The sequence below is a fragment of the Panthera leo genome, chromosome B4 (genome assembly GCF_018350215.1).
Source record: "Panthera leo isolate Ple1 chromosome B4, P.leo_Ple1_pat1.1, whole genome shotgun sequence".
NCBI lineage: Eukaryota > Metazoa > Chordata > Mammalia > Carnivora > Felidae > Panthera > Panthera leo.
In genome coordinates, this window is record NC_056685.1 from 6,266,195 (window position 1) to 6,282,005 (window position 15,811).

The window sequence follows — 15,811 nt, forward strand, 5'->3', positions numbered from 1 at the left end:
GGGCCCGAGCCGGACTTTCCTCCTCCCTCTGGCCTCTCCCCGGGCACCCGGACGGCCCACAGAAACTGCCGGTCTCTAGGGACTTTCTTAGCAATTCATCTGGGTTGTGACTTTGTCTCCAGTGACTTGTGTGCCTTTAGAGGTTAAACAAACAAACAAAGGCACAGTGGGAGCAGTTGCTGAAAACCAAGTTCATCGGGACATCTTGGGCCTGCTTAGCCAGGATGCGTCTCCGACTGAGGAGAGATGGTGTGGGGCGTATGAGAACGCACAGGAGACAGCCAGGTTTTCCCCATTTCTTTTGGGGACAATGGTGCGGATGGCCCTCCAGCTGAGCGGGTGTGGGGAAGACCGGATATGCTGCTTTCACATGTTACAGCATCACAGAGGCCCCTCCGTGAAGGGAAAGCCTGCTGTTCAGGGGACCTTGAGGACTTATTCTGTCTGTCCTCCTGACGAGAATCCTTCGAGGCCGTGAAACCTTCCAGAGAAAAAGGTGCCATGACTTCCCTCTGAACTGCACTCCAGACGTCACCAGGCCTTGTGCCCGGATGTGGGAACCACGCTGGAGCTGCTGCCACTGCTTTTACTATTTTAGTTAAAAAATTTCTTTAATGTTTATTTGTTTATTTAGAGAGACACGTGAGCAGGGAAGGGCTAGAGAGAGAGGAGGAGAGAGAATCCCAAGCAGGCTCTGCACGTCCCGCGAGGGGCCCGATGCGGGGCTTGAACTCAGGACTCGTGAGCCGTGAGATCACGACCTGAGCCGAAGTCGGACACTTAACCGACTGAGCCACCCAGGCGCCCCACTTTTGGTATTTTCACAGGGACCCCCGAATCAAGGTCTTGACCTTCAACATGTTGTGGCAGCCCCCCACCCCCCAACAAGCCGGCCGGGGGCCCGTGGGCCTCACCTCTGTGGGGTCCTGGCCGCCGGCCACGCCCTGCTCTGCGCCCTCAGCACAGGAGGCAGCCTGCGCCCTCCGGCCCCTTCGCGGCCTCTCCACGGGCGGCCGGCGCTCGGGCTCCGAGCTGCTCCTCAGGGTGACGGCCCTCCGGGGCCGCGTGGAGGGGATGTCGGCGGAAGAGGTGTCTGTCTGGTCGTCGCGGAGCTCAGAGCCGGTTTCCTCGCTCCCCGTGTCCTCGTCCATGGCGTCCGCTTCCTCCTCCTCGCTCTCCTGGGGCCAAGGGCAGGCGCTGAAGGGAGGCTTCTTCCCCCACCCCCTGGCTGACCCACCCCGCCGTCCCCGCCTCGGTCCCCGTCGCAGCCCCCTCCCAGGCCTCGTGGCTGAGTGGCTGCACCTGCTTTCCGAGAGGAAGAGGCAGGGCTCCCGGTATACTCGGAGCCGTGGCCTTGGCCGTGAGCAGCCGCAGGGGCCGGCCGGGGCCGTGAGCTCCGGCAAACGCAGGGAGGTGCTTTGAGCAGGACGTACCTCCCCCGAGCCGGCGGCAAAGTCCACGGCAGAAGACCTGCGCTTCTTCTGCACAAAGATGGATTTTCGCCGTTTCCTGCGTCTGGCTGGCTTTGGGGGTCCGCTCTCGACGCTGGCTTCCCCAATGGGGGGTTTCACGATCTTCTTCCTCTTCCCGTAATAATAGGCTGCAAGGGGTCAGAGGATCAAAAACATTTTTTAAAGGTCCCGCACGCGTACGAATGTGGACAGAGAGAGACAGTAGAGCGACAAGAGGAAGATGGGGAGGAGAGAAAGAAGAGAAGAGAAGGATCGTTCTTTCAGTGGGAACAATAAAATCCGACATCTCACGTACACCTCAGGTTTCCCTGTTTCCTCCACAGGAGGAACGTTCCTCCAATGCCCTCATATCCTGAGGGTGTTACTGACAGTCTTGAAAATTCAAACGTTAGAGCCCTAACCCCCCATGTGACTGTATTTGGAGAGGAGACCTTTAAGGAGGAGATTAAGGTAAATGAGGTCAGAAGAATGGGGCCTCAATCCACAGGACCAGTGTGCTTACAAGAAGAGGAACAGACACTCGGGACGTGCACACGGAGGGAAGGCCACGTGGGGACAGAGAAGACAGCCACTGGCAAGCCCAAAGAGAGAGGCCGCAGCAGAAACTGACCCCGGTCTTGGTGTGTGTCTGCATTAACACTTAGAGCACCCATTAGAAAATTATCTACCAACTTTCAATAATGATTGATAAATTTTATAAATCAAATGTGTGATCAACTCATTAAGATTAGTTAAGGATCCAGTTTTCAATTACAATCCCAATCAAGACTCACTGCTGAAAATCTCACATGTCCCACAAGATAGCCCCCCATTATTCCATAAAGAACCAAATGGAGACGGGCACCTGGGGGGACTCAATCGGTTAAGCGTCCGACTCTTGATTTCGGCTCAGGTCACGATCTCATGGATCATGGGGTCGAGCCCTATGACGGGTTCTGTGCTGACAGGGTGGAGCCTGCTTGGGATTCTCTCTCCTCTCTCTGCCCCTCCCCCTTTGCTCAAAATTAACACATAAGCATTTAAAAACAAATGCAGAAAAGGAACTTTTATCTATGGTTGGAAGGAGCTAAGAAGAACACCAAAACACACAGCTCCTGGGCTACGGTGAAGCACGTGATCCTTGACGGAGCCGTGGTTTCCACACGTGCCCACGCTGCTGTATTCCTACGGAAAAGTCTGGCCCCGGACCTCAGTTTCCTCACATGCAACACGAGACCAGTGGGACCAAGCAGCGAGATCGCTGCCTCATGGTTACTCCTAGATACCGGTTACAAGTGGGTAAGCATTTGTTCGCACCCAAGAACCCCATGCGGGCAAGACAAGTCTGGTGCAGTCTGGCTTTCTAGAAGCCAGATGCTAGGAATCAGAGCAGTTTTACCAGACATAAACCAAGTGTGGCACACTTGGGGAGCCGTGAGATCACACTGGGTGACCACAGACCTTTCTGCTCTCGGTTCTCCCTGAGCCTCGGTTTATCACTTCCGCCTGGAGCATCGGTTCAGCCTGTAGCAGGTTTTACTCTAAGTTGCCCCAGCGATCTTAGAATTTCGACGTCCTATCATACCAGACCCAGAAAAATCTGTAAGTCGTTTTGGTCGTGCTTAATTTGAGCTGTAGTAACCCGCTTCTTCCCTCTTGTTCCCCTGATCCGGAAGTGCACAGAAGCCCATTTTTTAAGGTCAACATTCAAGGCCAGGTGTAGCTCTCAGTCAGGTCCTTTCTGATCTGGAAGCTTCTGCTAATGAGAAGCCTGCTTCAGGGAGTCCCTCCTCCCGCCAAAGGTAACATGAGGCGTCTCTGGACGGTGACCTCACCAGGCCCTACAAACATGCCTTCGCCTCCCCATGCACGAGGGTAGAGGCTGTGTGCTCCAAGCTGACGGAGGAGGGCGCTGACTTATAGCAGGGATGGAGTGGACAACAGGATTCAGAATATACACGCACATACAGAGAGAACACTACAAGGAAATTCACACTCAGAGCGGTGTCTCAAGGATGTGCAAATTCCTGGTTCGGACACACAAGCCGATCAGTCCCAACTGGCTGGGGCTCCCGGAGCACTGACCACACTCCAGAGGGCCTGGCGTGGGATCCTGGCAGCTGGAACGTGGGCTGGCGGTGGAACAAATCTCCAGGCCACCGTGATGGGGATGCAGCCACTCCCGGGTCAGAGATAACCCAGGGGAGACGTTGCAAGAGCAGAAGCGGGGATGGGGGAGTCAGCAGAGCTCGAGATAATCCGAGATGCAGGTGTCTGGAGACAGCTACAGGGCATGCAGACAAAGGTCAGAGCTGAGGCCTTTCTCCAGCCCTCCTTCCAGCCAGAGCATTTCCAAACCCAGCCAACCGCCTGAAAGTCACGGCACACGCACTCTCACTTCTTCCTGGGCAATGCCCGCCGCTGCGAATTCGTACTGGGGTCAATCAGCCCGTCCCTGCCTTCCCCTGGGCTGGAGACACGTGAGCACGTACCACGGCGAATCTTAATTCTTCCGTGGCAATTCCCGTGGAAAAGCACTCCGCAGTGTGTTGTTAAAAAAAAAACAAACAAACAAAAAAGACCAAGTCCCTTACCCCACGGTTTCAGCCCAGACACCCGTGTTGTTTTCGTAGTTTGTACTTACTGTACTTGGTTTTGGTGTGAATGGAGCAGTTCTCTGGGCAGTTTTCGGAAACCAGCACGGGACTGAACAAATTTGGGCAGCACTCCAGCTTGGCACAGACCCGCCGGCAGAAATCCGCTACTTGGTCGGACGTCCGCACGATCTTGGCCACGGCCCTGTAGGTTTTGCCTCTGTATCTAGAAGGAAGAAAGGAAAAGCAACGATGAGGCCGCACGGTTACTCAGACCCGTTCCGTACGGCGGATTCCAAAAGCAGCCCCTTTATTTCCTAACAACAAATCGCACAGCGTGTGGGACTTGCGGGCCACTTGTTTTTATCTTGCCTTCTGAGCTCACCACGGCATTTTTAAGGAAGCCCAGCATCGTGCCCAGCGCACATGACTGAGGGCTGTAACAGAATCCCCTCCACAAAGATGTCTGCTTAGCACCTTCTCTCTGTGGGATACGTGATGGAACGTTCCAGAATGCTTCCGGAATCCAGACACGGTCTCGTGTTGCTCATCGCTTTTGAGGAAAAAGAACTTTATCCTGCCCAAGGAAAACCACAGGCGGTGAAGCCACTGACAAAAGAGTAGAGACCGTTTCTTCTAGAAAGCAGGGTGGATGGATTGTTCTTCAAAAATGGGCCCCAAAGCCCTGGTCCAAATATTTACGGCAGTGATGACGTAAGTAATGCCTGGCTCTTCCGAGCACTTGGATGAATCACCTGTCAGCACGTTTTTTAAAATATCCCTGGTACAAAACAATTATAAACTTCTCAGCTGGCAGCGTCTTAGCTGACGTATCGCGGAACTCAAGAGTCCACCTACACGAAGAAGTCATCAAAACCGTGGGGCCTCTTCAACCGTGCCCTTCGTGCACACCCTAACTTTCAAGCTGAAATCTCACACAACAATTTCTTTTCCAGGAGAACAGCAGGCTCCCTGGCAGGTGACACTCGCGTTAGTCTTTGGAAACTAGGCCAAAATCCAGAGGCATGAACCACCGAGTAGGCCAATGCTGCCCTTGCACTTGAGATGGGCCAAACCTCCCAAACCTGCAGAGCCCATTTGTGTTTCGGGGTTTCCAAAAGTCTGCCACAAAACAGCGGGAATACCACGCAGTTCGTGCAAGCAGCGTAACGTGAGAGCATCGCTTTTGTAATTTGCAAATAAAATACTGCGTTCGGTGGGCACCCGGGGGCTCAGTCGGTTGAGCATCCGACTTCAGCTCAGGTCACCATCTCGCGGTTCGTGAGTTCGAGCCCCGCGTCGGGCTCTGTGCTGACAGCTCGGAGCCTGGAGCCTGCTGCGGATTCCGTGTCTCCCTCTCTCTGCCCCTCCCCCACTCACACTCTGTCTTTCAAAATTAAATAAATGTGAAAAAAAATTTTTTTTAAATATTACACTCAAAACCTAGATCTGGTTCCCTGAGAATAATGCAGTGATAGAAATAAACAGGATAAACTGATTCTGGGTTTATTTCAGCTTGGTTTTCTTTCTATGCTTCTGAAGGCCAGGAGAATACTACCCCCTCGCAATATCGTTTCTTGTACAGTATCCATAGCCAAAAAAATTAAATTCTAACTTGAAAAATCTGGCCTTTGTGTTCATTCTCTGGTCTTTCTAATCCCAGCCCTTCTATACTGATTGCTGTTCTATTTCTCTGAAGTGCCAAGCATGGCTTTCCGTGTAGGAAGAACTAAAAAGCAATTCTTTGTAGATAAGATCATGCTTTAAATCACACAGCCCCGAACAACTGTTGATCCTTCTAGGCCCTCCCTTGACCCTCGATGTAGGAAGGCAGCCCCAGCCCTGAGGAGGGCTCTGTGATTCACCTGTGGCTAGTTTTTGCTCATGGCTTTCGTCACGCTTCATAATAAAGCCAGCACAATTCTGCGGACACAGCATACCGCTAAGGCTCTGGGGGAGGCAGAATAAAAATATGCCACGGATGTGACGTCCCTGGAAGTTTTTTCCCACTACGATTTTTAACACTTTTTTAATGTTTATTTATTTTTGAGAGAGAGGGAGCCAGTGCACGAGCAGGTTCCAGGCTCTGAGCTGTTAGCACAGAGCTCAACGTGGGGCTCGAACCCACAAACTTCGAGATCGTGACCTGAGCCGAAGTCGGATGCTTAACCGACTGAGTCCCCCGGCACCCCTCCCACCACAATTTTGGTAGCCCTAGGGTGCTCTCCTTTAAAGAGCTCAATATCAAGATTCTTGAAGTCTCTTTAAAAAAATAATAAAATGATACATTGGGGCACCTGCTTGGGCCCCTCCCCGTGCCTGTGCACACACTGTCTCTCTCTCAAAAATAAATAAACTTCAAAAAAGCAAAAAAAAAAAAAAAAAGTGAAAATAAGTAAAACGATTTTAAAGTAAAAAAAGCAGGAAAATGTGAAAACTGGGGTCCGAATTCAAACCGTGTAAGTAGGGCCCAAAGACAGAGGTTCCCAGGCCTCCAAATTCCAAAGCAGAGGCTTCCAGAAACACGTTAGAGGGATGTTAAGGGGACAAGAACAAGTGTCCATGGGAAATGGCGAAGGGGCGGCTTTTTCTTCCCTTCTAGTTCGGGACGACTCCGGGGAAGCAGGCGTGTCCGCAAACCTTTCGCGGTTAGGAAACGCGAATTTAAATTTGCGAAAACAGAATTACAGGATGGTTTGCCAGCGAAGGAACGCTCTCCCCTCCCTGCCCTTCTGGAACAGCTCTATTTAAAAGCCACGATGGGGGGGGGGGGGGGGAGGATGGGGAGGCCTGGTGGGGCCACCGTGTCCTGGCACAGGGCGGATGCCGCGATGCCCCCGCCGCTGGCAGAGCTGCTGACAGCTGGCCCGCACCGCTGGCCCCCAGAGAGTCCCCCCAGCTGCAGGAGCTGCGGCCCTCTCCGCTCCCGGGGAGTGACTGCAGTGGGGCAGAAGCGTCCATCCACTCGGGCCCGATGCGGAACCACCACGGGGGCCATTCTGACTCCGGAGACACCGGGGGCCATGGTCCCTCCCCGGCCCCATCCTGCTCCCTCCCTCTCCCTCAGCCGTGGTCTTGAAGGTTGTCCTTCTTTAAAAGGATCCCGGTCTGTGGCAGGTGGAGAGGGAGAGGCAGGGCGGAGGCAGCCCTGTGCTGGCGGCTGCTGAGCTCTGAGCAGGACGCAGAGGACGTGCACGGGGGGACTAGTTCCGTAGCGGGGCCTGAAGGCCGTGAGGGCCAGCTGTGCCCGCTGTGTGTTGGCCGGCGTGCAAATACGGGAAAGCAAAAGGCGAGAGCGAGCCCTGCAGAGCGGGGCGCGAACTCACGAGCTGTGAGACCACGACCTGAGCAGAAGCCAAGAGTCGGACACTTAACCGGCTGAGCGGCCCAGGCGCCCCGCCCGGTGGGATTTTTGGGGTGATGTGGAAAACAAGCTGTTTGGACCTCACAGCCCCAGCCCGGACCAAGATCCTGGCTTGTCTGGAGTCGGTCCACACGTGAGGGCGATTGTTCACACGACTCTTCTCTCACAAGGACGCGCCGAACACGCAGAGATACTGGCGTACCGAAAACAGAGGCAGAAGGCGGCCCTAAGCTTTGACGCAATGGCTGGGGTCTAGTGGGACACCTGCGTTTCTGGGGTGCTGTCGTTTCTATTTCCTCCGAGACTCTGCCCCACGTGACCATCCCTCTGATCCTCAGGGCCTCCAGGGACAGACAGACAGGTGTCAGTAGGTCCGACGGATGCGGAGAGGCAGGCGGGCGGCACGCAGGGCACCGGGGGGGCTCCACCGCCACGTCCCGGCCCCCTCACTAGTCTTGACCGCAGGAGAAAGCGGAGTCCGCTTTGAAGCTCTCCCCGCCACGAAAGGTGTAAGAACAGTAGGCCAACGGCATGCCTTCGTGGGGAGACGTGTGAGGAGAGCAGCTCAAGGGCACAGGAGGAAGCTCTCTGCTATAGCCTGGCGGTGCGTGTCTGGAGGGAAGGACACTCGGCCGCATAATTTATTAAATGGCCCAGCAGACCTGTCCTAAACACAACACAAGGTAAGGTTTTTAAAGCACAGAGTACAAGTTCTGTGAAGAAACAGAGGAGAATATTGAAAGAGACCATCAGGCTAGTACACAGAACTCCTGGCATTATGATCAATCTTGGAAGGACGAAGGGAGGGAGGGAGGCAGGAGGGAGGGAGGGGAGGAAGGGAGGAAGGAGGAAGGGAGGGCGGAAGGGAGGAAGGAGGAAAAGGAGGAAAAGGAGGAAGGAAGGAAGGAAGGAAGGAGGAAAAGGAGGAAGGGAGGAAGGAGGAAAAGGAGGAGGGAGAGAGGGAGGAAGGAGGGAGGAAAAGGAGGAAGGGAGGAAGGAGGAAAAGAATGAAGGGAGAGAGGAAGGGAGGAAGGAGGAAAAGGAGGAAGGGAGGGCGGAAGGAAGGAGGAAAAGAAGGAAGGGAGGGAGAAGGGAGGAAGGAGGAAAAGGAGGAAAGGAGGAAGGAAGGAAGGAGGAAAAGGAGGAAGGGAAGAAGGAGGAAAAGGAGGAGGGAGGGAGGGAGGAAGGAGGGAGGGGAGGAAGGAAGGAAGGAGAAAAAGGAGGAAGGGAGGGAGGAGGGAGGAAGGAGGAAAAGGAGGAAGGAAGGAAGGAAGGAAGGAAGGGAGGAAGGAGGAAAAGGAGGAGGGAGGGAGGAAGGAGGGAGGAAAAGGAGGAAGGGAGGATGGAAGGGAGGAAGGAGGGAAAGAATGAAGGGAGAGAGGAAGGGAGGAAGGAGGAAAAGGAGGAAAGGAGGAAGGAAGGAAGGAGGAAAAGGAGGAAGGGAAGAAGGAGGAAAAGGAGGAGGGAGGGAGGGAGGAAGGAGGGAGGGGAGGAAGGAAGGAAGGAGAAAAAGGAGGAAGGGAGGGAGGAGGGAGGAAGGAGGAAAAGGAGGAAAAGGAGGAAGGAAGGAAGGAAGGAAGGAGGAAAAGGAGGAAGGGAGGAAGGAGGAAAAGGAGGAAAGAAGGAAGGAAGGAAGGAGGAAAAGGAGGAGGGAGGGAGGGAGGAAGGAGGGAGGGGAGGAAGGAGGGAGGGAGGGGAGGAAGGGAGGAAGGAGGAAAAGGAGGAAGGGAGGGCGGAAGGGAGGAAGGAGGAAAAGGAGGAGGGAGGGAGGAAGGAGGGAGGGGAGGAAGGAAGGAAGGAGAAAAAGGAGGAAGGGAGGGAGGGAGGAAGGAAGGAGGAAGGGAGGGAGGGAGGGAGAGAGGGAGGGAGGAAGGAAGGAAGGAAGGAAGGAAGGAAGGAAGGGAGAAAAGGAGGGAGGGAGGGAGGGAGGCAGGAAGGAAAAAAGAAGTAGAAGATCAGCGGGTCGGAAGTGACGAAGATAAGAAAGGTGGGGAAGGAGGGAGCCACGGGAAGATCTGCGGTGAGCAACAGTCCACGGAGGAGCTTCGACTCCGTCATTTTTTTTTTTAACATTTATTTATTTTTGAGACAGAGAGAGACAGAGCATGAACGGGGGAGGGTCAGAGAGAGAGGGAGACACAGACTCTGAAACAGTCTCCAGACTCTGAGCGGTCAGCACAGAGGCCGAAGTGGGGCTCGAACTCACGGACCGCGAGATCATGACCTGAGCCGAAGTTGGACGCTTAACCGACCGAGCCACCCAGGCGCCCCTCGACTCCGTCATTTTTAAGACTCCTTCACCCCGTTCCCTTAGCACCTCTGCATTACTGGAGGGACACGTGAGGGACACACTTTCTGGCCGTCACCGTGGGGACGCACTCAGAAGCCCGGAGTCCAGAGATTATTTTTAGATAAAGATGTTTGGGATTCAACGGACGCAGAAAGCAGCTTTCTCACACCTCCCGTTATCTGACTAAAAGCAGACACTTCTGAGAAATGAGGACTACCATTAAATTCCCTCTTTGGAGTGGCTTCTAACCCCAGGGGAGAGACCAGAGTAAACCTACCGTAAATCCCTTCTCAGGAGTTTCATGACCATGAAGAAGACACAAAGACTGCTTTATGCCTGTGTAAGGCAACATTTTCACAAACTTTCTTTCCCCCCATTCGCTCTCCTAAAAACTCATTTGTCTTTCATAAAGAAACCTATTTGTTCTAACTGCCCCTTCAAGTTACTCATCCCGAAGTACCTTGCCTGCTGTGTGTTCACTGCTCCTTAAGTAAATGGTCTTTCCTCTTGATAATCTGTCTTTTGTCAGTTTAATTTGCAGGCTCCCAGGGACTGAACATAACAGGGTAGAGAAAATGTTCTTCCTCCTTGACATCAATAAGGGAGTATGAACGGCCTTCTGATATCTTCCTACCCATTAGAGCAGGGATTCATTTCCACATGGGAGTGCAATATGGTAGGGCCCAGAAAGACAGAAACCCAAGGGTACTAGAAAAAGTGGTCTCTTTCAATAGTCAGGAGTTGAGGAAAACCAAAATGGATTTTGAGTCAACAGGAAATACAGACTGAAAACAACCCACAATCCTGTAATGATCCATGTAAAAATATCAGTACGGTCCAAGGGGGATGACTTCAACTTGGCATGACTTCTAGTATTCACTTTCAAACGGACCCAGAGCGGGACCTTTTAGCAAACTCTTGGGAGGGAGCGACAGGAGTGTGAGAATGGAAAACGAGGTTCTACTCCGTCAAGCTGAATTCACGTCCTCGAGTACTGAAGGGAGAATTTAACTCCGCAGAAACAGAAGAGCTTCAGATGTTGTGGGGAAATCACTCTTGTCGTTAGCACCAATAAGATACGATCTTGATCTCCTCCAGAAGACAGCCTCTCCTTCACGGTCACATCTCGATCGTGAAAACTACGGTCGACACACCGGGTCATTGGTTTTCGGTCTTATGAAATTCAACCCCTCAGACACCTCTCCCTTCTTTCTCGATTCCTGCATCTCAATTAATGAGAACTCTAATCATTACGAGCAACACATTGGGGAGAGGGGTGATTATTTTCAGAAACACCGATCCAATTCCGAACATCCTCAACTGATCTGTATTTGAACCAGAAACACCACGCCCATAACCTCATGAACTTAATTAGGCACACGCAGAACTCCAGGCTTACGCTCCACAAACCGGTTCGGCCACCTGCTTCCTGTACCGTTTACGGTATACATTTTCAGGACAGCAAGTGCCCAACGTAAAAACGAACGAATGAGCGAGCTGAATTTTTTATTCAGTGAGAAGTTTCTGTTTTGGGAATCCTTTTTCACACAAATCACTTTATAGCCAAATAGTACATCTTGCTATTCACAAAATATGAGCATGAGTAGAAGACACACACACAAAAAAGGTGAAATCAAAACATATAAAAATTAGTAATTGCTGATGGAAAAGAAACAAAAATATCAATTCCAGGGAGCCAAGCATGACTCACCTCAAAGATGTGACTTTCTTTGCTTCTGCCTAAGTGATAAGGAAGTCTAACTCACTCCAAATTAAAGACGACATTTCCTCTTTAAATATTCTGAATAACTGTAACAGAAGACTGGAAAAATCTATGAAGCCTTCCCCTGGATTTTATGAAGATTATCACAAAAGCCACTCAAAGCAGAGTTAACGGTCTTTTCTCCCCAAGAAGATTCTGTAACGCGTTGGAAAACATTTAAGTGTCTCTAGATGCACGGAGTGGGAACTTTTTTTAATCCCCCTAAGGCAGAGCCTAAATTCCTCCTCCTGAAATTCAAAATAATGTAGGTCAATTCAGTACACCCGAGTTCATCGGAAAGAGAATTCTCTCTTCCAGAACTGCCGACATGAACGATGTTAGAAGCTACTATTCCTCTGGCACCTCTCAATACGTGCTGCAGACTCATGACAGCACCCCTTATGCGGTGTTCAATACTGCGATATTTTGTTTCAGTAGGAAAGGTACCGCCGTTGGACAAATAGGAAAAAAATCACTAAGGGGCAATGTTCCTTTTCCTCCCCCGTACAGGTCAAACCTTTTCAATGGAACCTCCATCCGGTCAAGTAAGTGGGTTTTTTACTCTTCACAAAAGGAAAAACCCAGAAAGCCCGGGGCGCCTGGGTGGCTCAGCCGGCTAAGCGTCCGGCCTTGGCTTGGGTCATGATCTCGCCGTTCGTGGGTTCGAGCCCCACATCGGGCTCTGTGCTGACAGCTCGGGGCCTGGAGCCTGCTTCGGATTCTGGGTCTCGCTCGCTCTCTTCCCCTCCCCCACTCGTGCTCGGTCGCTCCCTCAAAAATAAACAAACATTAAAAAAAGAGAAAGAAAGCCCAGATGCTAGCAGGCAGCACTCGCAAGCCCCATGTCTGGACGATCTCACGTCCTCTCTTCTTGAAACCTCTCCTTGTAATACTGTCCTTCAAGGACCACAAGAAGACAACCCAGAGCCTGAAATGCGGGTCCCCCCTCCACTGGGTTAATTTATTCGTGGCAGAACGCAAAACGGGAAGACGCCAGCGCCCTCTCCTCTCATTTGTACCGAAGGAAACAGCAAAGTTGTCAAGATCTGAAAAGTTGTCGTTTTACGTCAGAAGCATCAGAAGCAACACGGAGCGTCATGACGGAACGCTCCCCCCCACCCCCCCCTCCGCCCCCCTGGAAACCTGTCACCATTAGCAGCTGCTCTGAGATGCTGCCGTGATCCCGCACGCCTGGAACCCGGCACAGACAGACACTTTCGCATTCTAAGTTGCTATGTAAGATCCGGCTAAGGAAGTCACTGTCGTATCTGATAGAACAGGAACACGCTGCCTTTCCAATCCAGCCGGGCTGACTGTTTTGATTGTATCGGGGCTGGACTTAATAAAAGCTCTGAACACCGGCGAAAACACCGCAAAATTAACGCCCCCTGTCATTTTGGTACCTGGGGCAAGTTTCTGGCTTATTTAGGGACAGGGGAGATTTTAATAGGATTTAAGATTTTTGTATTTTTCCTATTTTCTTATCCATCAGGTATATCTGGGATGCACTGAATTTTACAGAAGAGTGTCTCGGGAAAAACACTCGTTCGGGTTTTTGGCCACCACTGTTCCTATGAATTAGCCTTACAAGAAAATGTTCTACCTTAGATGGTGTCTCCCTTAGATAAAGCAGAAAGCTATGGAATGTTACACTGGGAAAAAAAAAACTTGATTTTCTTCTGCACTACAGGGGAAGTTCATTTAAATATTTCTCGGGAAGGACGAGATATGTGCCTCTTCGTATAAATAAACGTTCTCCCTGTTAACACGTACTTCCTCTAACTTCTGTGAGTTGGCAGAACGTCATCAGATCCCAGATGACTTGCGCCAAATCTGAAATTGCAGACGTGCTCAGGGCGCCTGCGGGGCTCAGTCGGTTGAGCGTCAGACTCTTGACTTCGGCTCAGGTCATGATCTCCCAGTTCGGGAGTTCAAGCCCCACGTCGGGCTCTGTGCTGGCAGCACAGAGCCTGCTTGGGATTCTCTCTCTCTGCCCCTCCCCTGCTTGCACTGTCTGTGTCTCTCTCAAATAGGTAAGTAAATCTTAAAAAAGTATCATTTCCCAAACGTCGCACATCTAAACGCTATTTTATTTAGGACACCGTTAGACAAGAAGTCGATCAGGAAGATCTACTCTACTGCAGAGCTAAATGAATATGAAGGGCCAAAAGTCAAAACAATTATTAAACAAAATTATCTTGACAAACGGACCTTCTTCCGTCTGCCTCCTAAACGGACAACCGTGTTCAACCGTATCTATCCCGCGGGTGCCAACCATCTCAGAGTTCGGGAAACCTAAAGCAAAGCCAAAATATCACCTTTCCCATTAGTCTATCTGCAAATAAAGGAAGTGCCCAACCACATGTCAACCCACAGGCCACTGGCCAAACCAACGGTTACCTTTCAACACGGCCAGCAACCAGAGCGAAGAGCACGTGTGTCTGGCACTAACTCCCCACGGCATCAAACAGGAAGCGCTGTGACTGAATCATGTATGATAATGGCAAGGGACAGCCTCTCTTTTACAGTTCTTCCCCTTCTGATCAAATCATCTACTGGCCTTAAAACATAGTAAGTTCCGACTCGGAATGCTTAACGCGATCAAGTATTAGCTAAACAAATCTCTCCTGTTTCTGGAGTCCCCAGGCTTAAGGCGGCTCTGGGCCACAAAAACGCCAATGAGTCTACGTAGAGGATGACAGCCTTTCGTCCGTTCCCACTTCTTTGGGCCGGGTCACAAGGAACAGGGGCAACGCTTCCAAGCGGCAGGCGAACCGTCGCCAAGAGCACGGTTTTGCAGAACTGAAAACACATACTTTGCCTTCAGTGTCTCCTCCTGGAAATTCCAGTGTGGATCTTCCACCAGTTGTAGTTCTCGCAATACCCTTCCGGGCTTGTAAGCTGCATTGATGATCATGCTGAGAACCTGTCGGGGGGGGAAAAAAAAAACAAAAAACAGAACCGCAATGAACTTCAGTGGCATCGCTGCTGAAACAAGAGCACCGTGAAGACCGCCCGCCCAAGGAGGAGATGCGGCTGTAGACACGTCCGTTAAGTTGGGTGGAATGTTCTCTGTGGGCTGATACGGATTCGGCTCTGCACCAACGGGATGAAAAGGGTGGTAAAATCCCGTCCCTCGGGGGGCGTGTGAACTGCCTGCCAGAGAGGACGGTTGACTGTCCTTAGCATTTCTGGTTGTAGAAACACAGCTCTATTCCCTCCAAAGAGCCGCCAGTTAGCATCAACGGGATTACCTCTCAGTAAGATCAGCTACCGAGAACTTCATCTGATTTTTGAAAATAAGTTTCAAAGGGAACCAATAAGAGAGAGGCAGCCGATTCGCGCCAACAACTCTGAACAGACTTCAGGTGTCTGTGAGGAGGTTAGCCGAGCATTTGAAACTCACCTGGTGCTGGCTCGATTTACGGACATTTCATACGAGGACGACGCTCTCAGAGACGCGAGCGTTTGAAAAGACACTCTGGGGTATCTAGTACCATCCGATGGCGTGTTTCCTCAAACCTCCCCCTTATTCCCAATTCCCAAGTCCACGAAAATACACATGTGGCCGCTGCCTCCCGTGGCACCCCAGAAAGACTGGACGCCACCCTCTGCGAGCCCCAGCTCTGGGAAGGTAACATGCTCCTGTTTAACCTTGAGTGCCAAGAGCAAGGAATTCGGATCCCTTGGAGGCATTCCCCTCTCCATAAGCAGATCCTGGTTAACCATGAACGTTTATGAGTTCCGGCACGTTCAACGGCTGCTGTCACCTGGTCAGGCTGCTTACCGGATGTGAAGGTGCAGCACGGCCTATAGGGGACCACGAGACCCACGGGGTTTAGTTCCACAACATGCACCTGGGTGACGACCTGCCGGGTGCCAGCCCCAGGAGCACAGGTAGGTACGGGACGGTCCCCTCCCTCCCCGCCCCCCATCCAGGGAAGGAACAAGGCAGGCACTGGGCTCACATTGCACGTAGCAGAGCGAAACACCTCTGAGAGGGGGAGGAAAACACCCTCCTGAGATGAGACTCTGGCACCATTGCCAAAGTGCCCAGTGTTTACAGAGGAGACAGCACGGTACGCATGACAGGATAGAGACAAAGGTATGTCGCTGGGCTTTGCATGATCATGGCGTTCGCGTATGTGACGTGTTCCCGAACACAACTGGCATGGCGGGCACCCTGATTTCATTCCGGGAAACAACGATGCTCTCTCATATGGTAACAGAAGAGTCGATCTTCAAAATGTGCATTTTTTAAAGTTTATTTTGAGACAGAGAGAGAGAGAGTGCAAGCAGGCAAGGAGCAGAGAGAGAGGGGGACAGAGGATCAGATGCGGGTTCTGTGCT

At 51.9% G+C, this 15,811-nt stretch overlaps 1 protein-coding gene across 15 annotated transcripts in view; it reads right to left on the minus strand.

Annotated features, from left to right (window-relative positions):
- Positions 1-15,811, minus strand: part of SFMBT2 (Scm like with four mbt domains 2) — a 225,133-nt gene that overhangs the window by 11,207 nt on the left and 198,115 nt on the right. For 14 of the 15 annotated variants that reach the window (XM_042944803.1, XM_042944808.1, XM_042944809.1 and 11 more), the window contains 4 exons: positions 14,278-14,387; positions 4,096-4,271; positions 1,434-1,600; positions 915-1,178 (listed from right to left, as the gene is read on the minus strand). In XM_042944803.1, the coding sequence (XP_042800737.1) occupies positions 915-1,178; positions 1,434-1,600; positions 4,096-4,271; positions 14,278-14,387 (717 nt within the window). The remainder of the gene's footprint in view (positions 1-914; positions 1,179-1,433; positions 1,601-4,095; positions 4,272-14,277; positions 14,388-15,811) is intronic. The other variant, XM_042944810.1, reaches the window with a different exon arrangement.